The sequence below is a fragment of the Drosophila elegans genome, unplaced genomic scaffold, assembly GCF_018152505.1.
Source record: "Drosophila elegans isolate 14027-0461.03 unplaced genomic scaffold, ASM1815250v1 contig_468, whole genome shotgun sequence".
Lineage (NCBI taxonomy): Eukaryota > Metazoa > Arthropoda > Insecta > Diptera > Drosophilidae > Drosophila > Drosophila elegans.
The window spans coordinates 1,337,618-1,350,289 of record NW_024545855.1 but is presented as its reverse complement, the minus strand read 5'-3'; the positions used below and the strand labels follow the sequence as shown (position 1 = coordinate 1,350,289).

The 12,672-nt window shown below is 42.0% G+C and overlaps 1 protein-coding gene across 7 annotated transcripts in view; it reads left to right on the top strand.

The window, feature by feature from the left end:
* The window catches only part of LOC108143828 (hemicentin-2), a 112,727-nt gene that overhangs the window by 67,221 nt on the left and 32,834 nt on the right, over positions 1-12,672 (top strand). For all 7 annotated transcript variants that reach the window (XM_017268370.1, XM_017268371.1, XM_017268373.1 and 4 more), the window contains 7 exons: positions 3,477-3,604; positions 7,135-7,375; positions 7,493-7,636; positions 8,512-8,706; positions 9,100-9,248; positions 9,397-9,508; positions 9,591-9,711. In XM_017268370.1, coding sequence (XP_017123859.1) covers positions 3,477-3,604; positions 7,135-7,375; positions 7,493-7,636; positions 8,512-8,706; positions 9,100-9,248; positions 9,397-9,508; positions 9,591-9,711 — 1,090 coding nt within the window. The remainder of the gene's footprint in view (positions 1-3,476; positions 3,605-7,134; positions 7,376-7,492; positions 7,637-8,511; positions 8,707-9,099; positions 9,249-9,396; positions 9,509-9,590; positions 9,712-12,672) is intronic.

Below are 12,672 nucleotides of genomic sequence, written 5' to 3'. Positions count from 1 at the left end.
GCGCTTTGACTGCCGGTGGGAATTTCTCTTAAATTTCCGTCAGCTTCTTCTTGTGCTCCGGCAAAGTTAAACTGCCGGGGAGAAAAATCCCTGGGACACGTTGCGTATGAGTAATGCTGCTGTGGGCCGGCAGATGTAGAGCCCAAACAGCATTTTATAACTGACCAGATGCTAAGAGCCGGTCCGCGAGCAGTTGACCCACTTGATTTCCTACCGCTTCATACACTTATCAAAAAATGCTCAACAAAGTTTTATTTTTATTTAAGCAATTTATTCGTATTGAAAAAATTTACCAAATTTTAAGCATTTCAGGCATTGTATTTTGAAAAACCAAAATTATGATTTTAAGTAAAAATATATATATAAATCGAATTTCCCAAATTTGTCTTAATTTTAGTTTGAGTGTAGTTCCCCTGGCCATTTGTCGTTTGTTGCGTGCCGTGGACGTCTACGTGAAATTATTACGCTGCAATGCATCATCAAAAGTAAACAGCAGCAGCAAAAGCAAAAGCAGCTTGGCACTAGACAGCTTGAGGGATGTGGAGGTGGGTGGGGTGGGGTTGGGGTTGAGGATGGGCATGGGAATGGGATGGCGGGACAAGGGTGGTACCCCTAAATGTGCGTCTGACATATTGGAGAGCGGCAAGAGCCGGAAAAGTGGAAACTGGACGATGGGCGATTGGGAGAAACTATAAATTCAGACCAGAGCACGCAGCGTAATACAGAAAGTGAAAAAAATCCCGAAAAGTACTTTAAACGGGCGTTTATTTAAAAATTAACCAACTCAAAGCCAACGGAACTAATGAAAATTTAGTGTAACTACCCTGTAGTAATTATTTAATATTCTGACTACCATAAAATAACAAAGGTTAAATTAAAGAGTTGGTTTTCAAGTTCACCATTATCTCCATTATATTGGGATTAAATAAGCGCAACGAAAAATAAGAAAACAATTAAGCCTCGCATGCCGGTATTCTTGTTCCCGGCAACTATACCAAAACTTAATATTTTTTAGTGAAAAAAAATGAAAATATGTATGTATGTTCCAAAGGAATGATTTAAATTATAATTTTTATAAAATCGAACTACACCCAAAAAAAATACGTGCAAAACGGTAAAAAATTAAGCCCGATCGGGGTCGTCGAGTTTTAGAATTTAATGTTCTTTGGCATATTGGCATATTTAAAAAAAATTGCCAATTTAGCAGTTTTCCAGTATTGGAGGGCATCTCTTGAAGGCATCAGCAGTTGGCGAGGCACAGGATGGTGCACATGCCACTAAAATAATTGTATATCCCTGCTGGCTGTGCACAGGCACGCAAGCCCCTTAAAACATGGAAAGAGAGAGACAGAGAGAGAGAGAGGTAGACAAACGAGAACAGGCTAAACAACAACGCCACTTCACGGCACGAGCCGTGCTGCAGGAGGCGAAACAATCCCATAAGCAGCACTCAGCGGCACGCACTTGAAGTCCTGAATCCTAGGATCCCGGGATCCAGGGACCTGGACAAGTGGGCCAGCCCGGGCAGCTAAAACTGCAATCGCAGCTGGCTCCGGAACCCGGATCCTTGTCTATTTGCCTTGAGTGAAGGAGAGGACGGCGGTGAAGGAGGAGGACACTTCGCAGCTGGGGCAGCAGCACTTTTCCTTTACGGAAAAGCCTCTGCTGAGGCTCGAATTTCGTTGCTACTGCTTATTTATTTTTAATATTTTTATTTGCCCTGTAAATAGGCTGCGGCGGTTTCGGCTCTGCTTTATTTACTTTCGCTGTTATGGGCATCGCTTTTTTTTTTGTTTTCCCGTGGTTTTCCGGCGGGGCAAATCTTTGCATTCCAATGCGTTTCAATTAAGTGGGCCGCCTCCTGTTTGGTCACGCAGAAATTAAGCAGCCCAGCTGGAATTCCAGTACCAGCGCTCTAAGTCCAGTCCGCATAAATCAGACCCTAAAAGGCAGTGCTGTATAATTGAAATACAAAGCCAATTTATACAGAACCCTATAAAAGCGGAACCGACTTCACCGGCATAGGGGAAAGACTGAAATAAAGCAGCAAAGTGGCAATCACGCCAATCACGCGTAATAAATCCTTGCGTGAGCGAATGTTTCCATGCACCCATTTGATACATACACTTGTTTGGCATTTGGCAGGCCAAACAGTCGGCGGTAAGGACGGACTAACGGCAGTCACGTGTGGCCGACGCACGCAATAAGACCAAGCAACTTTTTTTACTCCCCGTCTATACCCACAACGCAGGGAAACTCCCCAAACACGCATGAAAAGCACGAGTTGACAGCCAAACAAAAGCCGAAAAGCGGCGGTGGCCCATTGTGGGCGATGACAAACAGCAATTAAAAAGCCAAAAGGCTTCAATTAATCCTTGACCTCTTGATATCGAAGCAAAGCCAAAGTCAAAGCCAAAGCCACGACCTGCTGACCAACAGAACGACTTGCTTACAGAGAGAAAGAACATTCGGGAAAATAAATTTCGCCTTTTTTTGTTTGTTTCAATATTCTTGCCTTTTTTTTATTAGTTGAATATATTTTATGCGGACTAGTCTTAAGTTTCAGAAGTATGTCCTTATTCTAAAACAAATTGGGTGTTTTTTCAAAAAATAATAATTACCAATAGCTTTTTCCAATGTGGTAAAAATGTGAAACTGTTTCTTAGACATCAGATATCTTTATTTTTACGTCTCTACTTCAGTCCTTTAATTATGATTAACAACTGTGATCCTTAACTAAAGCTAAATATGATGGCTGTGGATTAAAAACTCTAAAATAAATCCTTTAAAGTTGAATATCCTACTTTCGGATTTGTGTACCATTTACAAAGAAAATTTTTTTCTTTAATAAGCCTTTTGCTCTTGAATGTTTGTCAGTGGTGCTAAGTGGGGAGAATGTCTCAGCAAGTTCTTACGTACATCGCCCTTATCATTAGGCAACACAAACTTGTGGGCCACGCCTTCCGCAACCCACAGGGCCCACATCCATTATCTTGAGCAAGCAGCGCGTGTAATTTTCAACCTGTAATTGGTGTAATTGAGTGCAAGTGCGGAGAAAATATTCAACATGCCAGCAATTAACATAAATTCTCCGCTACGCGTACAAGAATAAAGTGAAAAAAAGGGAGACGCGGCCAAATGATAATGAAAGAAGCACTAACATACACACACACAAACTCACACACACACACTCTGATGGAGATAAGCAAATGGCCGCCATTCTGTTAAGCGTTCATAATTGCCCACGTTTTCGTTGTGTGTGTGTGTGTGTGGGTGTGTAAGAGAGGCTGTATTGGTGTGAGGGCGTGACAAAATGCAGCCAGCGATTTTATAGAAAGGGTAGCATACTTACATGCGCAGCGGGCGGAAGTAGTTTATGTTGATGACAGAACCGGCATTTATCCTCTTCCATTTTTGCCAGTCGTCCGTTGCCAGTTGCCATTTGCTCACCTCTCATTTCGCATTTCTCCTTGCAGGAATCGAGGGCTTCCAGCGGTTCTCGGAACAGCCCAAATACACGGAGGTGAATCCCGCCGAGGACACCCTGCTCACATGCAAAGTTATCGACAAGCGCGGCACGTGCTCCTGGCAAAAGGATAACAAGGTAATTATATCTGCTCACTGGGCCCATCTATCGATGGCGCCAGTTTATAAACATTTTGATTAAACTCATAACTTGGCCGAAAGTCTCACCGAACACAAACAAGCGAACTTTATTCGCATACCAACACTCTGGCACACCGACGTGTTCTGGCTAGAAAACTCATATCATATGCGTGGCGCGTCCTGCGGTTCAATTAAGTGTTGTTCTTTTGGCCTCCACATGTGGCGAATGTAATTTACACCCTGACCAGGACGAGTCAATAATGAAAGTTGCCCGTGAACGGGGGGAACACGGGGTCAGGGGTCACAGGACCTGCGAACAGGACCCCAAACAGCCCTTCTTTGTTTGGCCGTTGATTAGAACACTGGCCGGCACAACTTTTAATCGAAAGTGCGTGACAGCAGCGGGCTAAGCCCAATTGGATTTCATGCCAGCGCAAACATGAAAATATCGTTTGCCTCTCTCTCCGGTGTAATGTTATTTAGCAGTTGATCCTACAAAACAAAAGAAAAAATTGTTTGGTTTTAATTGATTGGTTTCTGCTGTCAATCGCTGGCCACTTTATATAGCAGCACTTATTTTAGCTTATACTGTGATATATGAAACCGGTCAACTAACAAATGGCCTAGATAAAGAATAAAAATATACCCAAAATTTAACTATCGGTTAAAAAGTATGTGACTACCAAAGAATTTGTTTTATTAAATATTCATCTTAGGAGTTTAAATAATAAACTAAATATAAAGTCCTGAGCTCTAATCCTTATATTTTCGATAAAAACATTTGTTGTTAAATTGAATATGTGTAGCCTGATCAGCTTAAAGTGGCTCTAGTCATGTTTTTTCAAAGTGGGCAGGAATTCTGTTTCTAGTCATGTTTTTTCAAAGTGGGCAGGAATTCTGTTTCAAACCTTTGTTTTGCATACAAAACCAATCCAATGTGAGATAAATCAACAATCTTATCCATATTAGCAGACTCATAGTTGAATGCAACATAGTTATTTTACCCGCCATCTATTGATTTTAGTGTTCAATATAAGTATGACCCTTGCAGTTAGTGGTCATTTGTTATGGCCATTGTGGGCGAGTAGTTGATCTCAGACCTTGAGCGCCTTCGTTTGCATACCAATCCAAAGTGGCCTCATTATGGAAGCGCTCCAGGCGCAGGCGAGCGGGAATGTGTTGGTGGCATTTGTTATTCAGGGCAATTGTGTGCGTTTGAAGCATAACATTTATTTGCCGCCCTCAGTGCCAGTGTCTCAGCTCCCCACTTGTTGTGGTAGTTGCTTATGCAAATGCACACTGGTACCTAAGAGTGATGGGGGGGCGGGTGGATTCGGACCCCCTCGACGCCATTGTATGACAAAAATCAGAAAGCATTTCAAATGTCCTTTTTCATATGCTGCGCATCGCAAACTCTCGCTCTGCATCACATACTTAAATGTTTACATGCTTTGAGTCTCCACTCGAACAAGTTGAAGGAAGCGAACAGCCGAAGGACGAAGGGCGAGGGTAAACAACATTTGCATGCATCGAGCGTCCCACAGACACACAAACAAGCTGATGTTGCTGTTTCGGGCTTCATTTAAAATTCTTCCTATTTTTGCATACTTATTCCACTTTTCTCCTTTTCTCCTATGTGTGCTTAACGTTTCCCAATTTCCTCTTTTTATGTATATATATATATATATATAGTTGTTTTGTCCCTATATTCAATGTGTAGTTATCATAAGAAGTGACATTTGGTTTGTCCCAAGCAAAAAAAAAAAAAAACGGGGAGCGGAGTAAAGCTATGTCCATTCACGAGCTGCATTCTAATTTAGCCAAAGGATGTTTGCGGAAAAATTTTCAATTCTATCCATGCCTCATCTGTGTTTTCTTTGCAGTGCATTTCCTGATAATTCCAAAGCACAAATGGAGAATATTCGAGTACAACCAAGTCCAGCCATTTGAATAAATGTAATTCTTGGGCATCGCACATTTTTATTCCCCTCGACTTTTTTTTGTGCCTGCAGCTTCTATTTTGAAGTTAGAAAATGCAGAGAATTATGCCGATACGAGTATCGATTGGAGAATGTTTTGGCAGCAATAGCTGCATCAATGGGCCACAGCCAAATATTTGTTCGGTTTCGGATTTTTTATCTGCTAGCCGAAATTGTTTTTCGGGCAGCTCGGTCTTCTATTGAGCCCATATCTTTTGTTGCCGCAAAGCCGCCCAAACTTAACTTAACCCTTGTTGACCAGCGACCGCCCATTGATTATTCCCTGTGGCCTGAGGTCAGTGGAATCAAATGGCATAGTATCTCGGACATCGGACATCTGACATTTACTATATGCCAGCCGCAAGCTGTTTAATAAAACAGAGATACTGTATTTTATGCTGGCTGGCCAGACATCTCAAGGTGGCCAGATGCATGTCGCCCTTTATTTTATCGGCTTCGGTCGGACAAACAAAATGCACTTGCCGCAAATTTAAACACTAAATATCAAATGGCAAGGCAACAGAGATTAGATTATGCATTTGCCTTTCCTTTCGTTTTCTTTAAATAAATTTGAATTCTCGTTTCAGCCGATTGTTGTTATTGTCCCTGGTGCAGGAAAATTCAATGTAGCAATTAATTTAACCCATTACGCCACTAGCAACGCAGACAACGCTCAGAGCCGAAATGCAATTAAGCTGCTCTGTTTCCGGGGGTTTTGGGTGCTGGTTCCCATAAATACTTAAATGCGAACGATGCCACGCTCAGAGATCACTAATTGTAATTTAATTTCCAATTAGCAAACAAACTAATGCCAATTTACAGACAGAAGCGACTGGGACGACGGCTGAAAATGGAGTTAAATGACACGTAGTAGTGGGTGGGCAAATGGGTGAGGGGTGGAGTTTTGGGGAGGAATTTCAGGCAAAGACCACCTCCTGTGCTCCTGTGCTCCTGTGCTCCTGTTCTCCTGTCCATCTGCACGCCGATTTGTCTGTGAATGTTTGGGCAAATTGGAGACCAAATTAGACGCCTGACTGCATCGAAAAGTTAAACATGCTAAACATGTCGTAGACAACGCCCAGTTCATTTCAACACCATCGTCGTTTTCTTCCCTATCCATATCATTTCGCCTTTATTTTACACGGAAACAAATGTATGAACACATGCAAAATGGTTGGTAACAATAAAAACAATGTTTTTCACATTAAAATTGTAAACAAATTATTTTCAAAAGTGCATAAAAAAACAATTATTACATATTTGATTATTTAACCCATGTCATAGAAACTTAACTATTCTCACCTGGAAAATTTTTCTCAATAAGATGAGTTTTAAAATAAAACCATGAAAGTATGAAAATAAAACATATTTGGCTTAATAAGAAGGACTTAGATTATAGGTTTAGACTCATTGGATTATAAACGAAACTAAAGAGTATGGGGATGTATTTAGTATTGAATGATACTTAATACTGTCTGTAGTTTATTTTCAATTTAGTCCTTGCTTTTTCCCCGTGTGTAACTAACACAATCCACTTCTTTGCCCCCAGCCCGTTGGCATCTACACGAAGAAGTACGAATGGGCCTCACGTATGCCGACGAGCGACAACGGGAACGTCCTGCATCTGGACCTCCATCCGCCGGCGGTGCAGCTTGGCGGCGACTGCTCCCTGTGGATCCGCTCGGCCACGCTGGACTTCGACGACGGCCTGTGGGAGTGCCAAGTGACGGCCAGTGATTTCACCACCCAGGATGCCCTCACCAGCCAGCCAGTGCGCCTTGTCGTACGTGGTAAGTGGATCGACTCGATTGAAGGGCCATTTCCCACACAGCGCATGCAAAGTGTCCCCCAATTCACCGTAAATGCCCAGGACCTAATTGTTAAGGACACTAATCTTCTGTTTGCAGTGGCGCCGCAGCGGCCGAGGCTCGAATACGAGGCGGTACACGTGCCGCCGGGACACAACATCACCGCAGACGCCGGCGCCCTGGCGACGGTCAAGTGCGTCTCGCATTACGGCAATCCTCCGGCCACCCTCAAATGGTTCTTGGGTATGTGCCGAACCGGCATTCCTCCTCCCGACCACTCCCCACCAAATTTATGTAGCTTTAAGTCTGCAAAATGGGCAATGCACCCAGAGAAAAATGTGGCTCTGTATCCACTATATATATATAAAGGTTCTTATTTAACTTTTAAATTCAAAAATTTGATTTCAAGAATTTAATAAGCAACTAAATGGTATTTTCTGAATTTAATTCTTTGCCCTTATTTGATGTGATACTTGTATATTAAGAGCTATTTAAGAAACATTAAAATCAGTAGAACATATTTAAAAGTAAATATAGTTTTCGTATTAAAATAGTTTTGAAATTAAGAACGCTTCGTTGTGCTTAACTTTATTTGGAAGGCAAAAGAGTATAGTTCCAATTTAAATACAACAAAAAACAACGGAATATATTGTTTAAAATTATTTAACTACGGATGTCTAGACTGCTGTATTCAGAGTTTTTCAAACAGCCCTACAAAAAATCACTTTGTAATGAGTTGTCATAAAAATTAACTTTTCTAATTCGTAGATTAAGATTAAAAAAATATATATACATACATAAAATTATACTTGTTACTGAAACTGAAAATATTGTTCTATAAATGATGATATAATCCCTATGATTATTTGGCTTTTTACATAATAATAATCAATACTTTCTTTGAAGTTTTTAGTACTAATTAATTGTTATTAAATAATTAATATTACATTTTCTCATATTTATTCATGTAGCAGTCCTTATGTTTTAACTTAGTTTCTAAAATTGTTTTGAGTGGGGTGTGGAGCATAATCCCACTGCAGTTGTTATCCAGCGGCAGTTGTTAATGTTAATTAATTCGCATATCCCGCTTACTCCTTCTCTCTCTCTCCCTCCTTTAGGCGACCAGGAGATCTCGGCCATCCACCCGCAAATGAATGCCACCGAGCCGGATAATCCACGCACTTGGTCGGCCACCTCGGTGGTGCAGGTGTCGGCCATGCGGGAGCGCCACGGAGATATCCTGCGGTGCGCCGCCTCCCACGAGTCCTACACGGCCAAATCGGTGGCGGTGGAGGCGCGGCTGGACGTGAAATGTGAGTGTTGCGATAACGATGGGCAAACACTGGCTCTGGCTCTGGCTGTGATGCCACACACCTGCATCCCGAATCGGGGTCACCAAAGAGATTTGGCTTAAAGTGGGACTCCAAGTCCGGGCTAACTGCTAACTAAACACAGATACTGCAGAAACAGCAAAATCCCAATCCGAATCGGAGACAGAGAGCTGTAACAATTAAATTAACAACAATTTGCTGTAATTTCCTGTTTTGCTGAGCAATTCAAGAGTTGACTTGTCCCAGAGGAGCTCGACTTGCCCGGCTTGTTGACTCTGTGTGTTTCTCTAGTCTCTATTGCTGTTTCTGTAGTTTGTATTGCTGTTTTTGTTTTGCCTAACCAAGTTGAACGTCTCCGCTTCTGTTTTCTTGCAGACGCGCCGAGCATCCGTCTAATTGGCTCACCGGAAATCGACTTGGAGGAGGACAAGGATGCCCTGGTGCTGCGCTGCGTGGCCGATGCCAATCCCCCGGCCAGCATCGTCTGGCGGCGGGCCGGACGCTCCGAGATAGCCAGCTTGCAGGTGAGTCAGCCAGCTTCGCCCTTGTTTATGTTGTTCCAAAATTGATTCCCCACGCCGGGTATTTATCTAAAGTGTAGCAGGAATTTGTAATTGTATTAAATTGCCTGCTGATCTCGTTCTCGTCGCTTTCCACCTTTTTGCCCGGCAGGAAACTCTGCAATTGCGTCCCGTCGGACGTCGCGATGCCGGATTGTACACCTGCCAGGCGCAGAACTCGGTGGGCACCTCTGAGCAGCTGTCGGTACAGTTGGATGTGAAATGTACGTATCTCACTATTTACCTTGGACAAAGTTTTCAACGAACTCGGCTTTATTTCAAACCCCCCTTCCCTTCCCTTCCCAGATGCACCCAAAATTATTTCAGCTGGTCCGGATCGACTCACCACCGCCCCGCTATTCAGTCCCGCCGCATTTGAGTGCCTGGCTGATGGTAATCCCCTGCCATCCTTCAAGTGGGTACAGAGGTGAGTCCATCGACACATATATACACTGGGCGCTAAGCTCTTTCGGTTTTAGAAGAGGTTATTTCTAATAATTTCACTGACAAATAGCTATAAATAGGACTTCTAAATTTTGTTAAAAATATGCAACCATTTGTATTGAATTCGGAAGTCCGATAGATTCATTAATAAAGGCCAGGTGTTGCATACCCTTTTAAATAAAGCAAAACGAATTGTTGGTTTCTAAAAAATGTTTGTACTCCCTGAACTTGTTATTAAAGGGTTACCAGCATTTTCCCCCCAAAAAAAAAGGATATAAAATTTATTTTTAATTTTACTGAGAGTTTGCGCTAAGAAGGATAAGGCTTATAAATAAGACTGTTAATTGCTACATTTTCTTCAGATTTTCAAGAGCTAAATCTACTTCTTAAAAAACAGTTTCTTTAAGTGTTGTTGAAATTGTGAAAATATCCCACTTGCGGTAGCCTTCCCTAGAGTTCCTCGGCAGTTTGGGTTTCATACTTTTGATAGCCTCTGCTTGGTTCCGTGAAAAACTTGACTCGTCTTTGCATTAAGTTCTTTGCCCGTTTGTAAACTCCTCTGGTCTCGGAAATGTTCATTGTTATCGGCTGAATAGCAGCTCTAATTAAACTCGACTTATTCAGCGTATGCTAAATATTTTGTCACGCTCTATGCTTTAATTGTGTATGTTTAGCAGCCCCTTCGGTGAGTTTTATTTTTAAGGCAGCTTTTTCTGTAAGAACGGAATTTTCCTCTTACATGAGCAGGTTTCCTGTTGCACATTTCCTTTTTATGCGGCACCACGCCCATTTGCCACAAGAGCTGATGATATTTCGCGTAATTTTAATTAGCTGCTCTTCGGAAATTGTTTGAACCGAGGAAAAACAACACGGAAGAAGGTCTTCTTTTGACATACTACTACTGGAGTACCCTGTAATTTATAATATTTTGAAGTCAGAATGTAAGCCAGAATAAATGTGTTAATTTAATTTCGAATGTACTTACATTTTTACTAATAATACACAAAAATTTTATTGCATTCACTTATTGTATGCTATTTTGGGTCTTAAATTTATACAATTAAATTGTAGACTCCATTGCATATACCCTTTTTGTTGTTAGGGTAGCAAGAAACCATCCATAATACTTGCAGGATTATGCTCCTTCCGTTTCTCTTTTCCTCGTTGATGGCAACGTGCATTAGTATGCAAAGCAGGCAAATTCTGTGGAAAAATCGAAACACTCCTCATGCATATGACTGTGCACAGCTCCCTCTCTCTCTCTCCCTCACTCTCTCTCTCTACCTCCCTGTCTGTCTCTTTCTGGCCCTTAGAGCTCTTTGACGCTGCCACGTAAGTACGTGATTTTTGTGATTCTATTTGTCTGCACTTGCCCCCAGACAATCGGACTAGCATAAAACATACGCAGCTATGCCAGATCGTGATCGGGGGATATATAGGATATGGGATTCGGAATAGTTGTAATGCGAAGGTGTCGCAATCTAATAACGAATGCCACATGCAACACATTGACGTGTTGACTTAATGAACCGAATGCGCGCGTGTTTATCAGAAATTAAATGTCAATTGTTGAAAACTAATTTCCACGCATGTTCTCCAAACACCAGCAACGCCCACTCCGCCGCCCACTCCACCACCCACAGAATTAAATGGCGCGTGCCGTGCTGTACAAACAGCGGGAGTCGCCCATTTGGGGCCATTTGGGGTAATAAATCAATGCCACGGAGTGAGCCGCTGACAGGAAAAGCGACGTATGCTCGGCAGCTCCTTAATCTCCACCTCCCAGGTGCCTTGGCCCAGTGTCCTTGGTGTCCTTTAACTGGGCTGCAAGTGCAACTGAGCTTGGCCGGACGCCTTGCAAATGAGGTACCCAAGGACACGACGCAGGACACGGAGTTCTGTCACTTTGATTTACGTGATTTCTCCACTCTCCACTCTCCACTCTCTACTCTGCCTGGACCTCGATGAGAAGTGGAGAAATGGTATAGAACCCAAACGAAAAAACGCTTGCCAAACTTTTTCGACTTCGGAGATTTGCATTTGAATGGCTTTCTAATTTATTGCTTTTAATTGCTGGCTACCAAGAAACGACTTAAAGATCTCTGCTGTCACTTTAAGCGCCATGGCAATGAATGCATAATATTTGTTGGCCCTCGTTTTTTCCATCTTTTTGCGGCTGCCTCAAAAGAATCTGTGGGCAGACCGATGAGCCAGTAGGGGCCCAGAGCATTTCGCAGCCTGAAAGGCATTTCTCATATTAAAAATGTATCAAATATTTCTTTGAGCCAGCTCGTTGGCCCACTCACTCGTCTGTGAGTCCGGGCAGGCAGCCTGCACCGAAAAATAACTCATACGCATACGCAATTTTCAATATTGCCAAGCAAGGATTGCAGCGCCAGCCACGCAGGACATTTGGAAGAGAGCTGCGGTGCTTCAAAGGGAAAGAGGCGGTTTGGCCTCTGCTGAATGCATCAGTTTCATTTTGCACGACTTAAAGCAGCTCAAAGAGCGTACTGTAAAACATGCACCATGACCAGATGGAATTCCAATATTAGTTGCACATAATCATAATCAATTGCTGCTTCGACTGGGTCACCCCATGTGAATATTGAAGCGTTTTCTTGCTTGCCAGCTTAAGAAAGTCGTAATGTAGTATTATTAATATAATATTTAATCATTAAATATCGATAAAAGAAAAACTAAAAGCTTTATTAAACATAATGATTTATTGCTGAACTTAGGTTTAATTTATTTCGCCGCACATACATATAAACAAAGAAGATATCCCTTAACTGATAATAATAAAAGTAAAAAATGTTCGTTTGTCTTAGTAAAAATAGAATTAACTTAATTATAGTGGTATATAACAAAGCATTAAACATCCACTTACAAATTTAGTTACAAAATGGTTTTGCCTATACATTTGCGGTCTTTTTTAAATAAC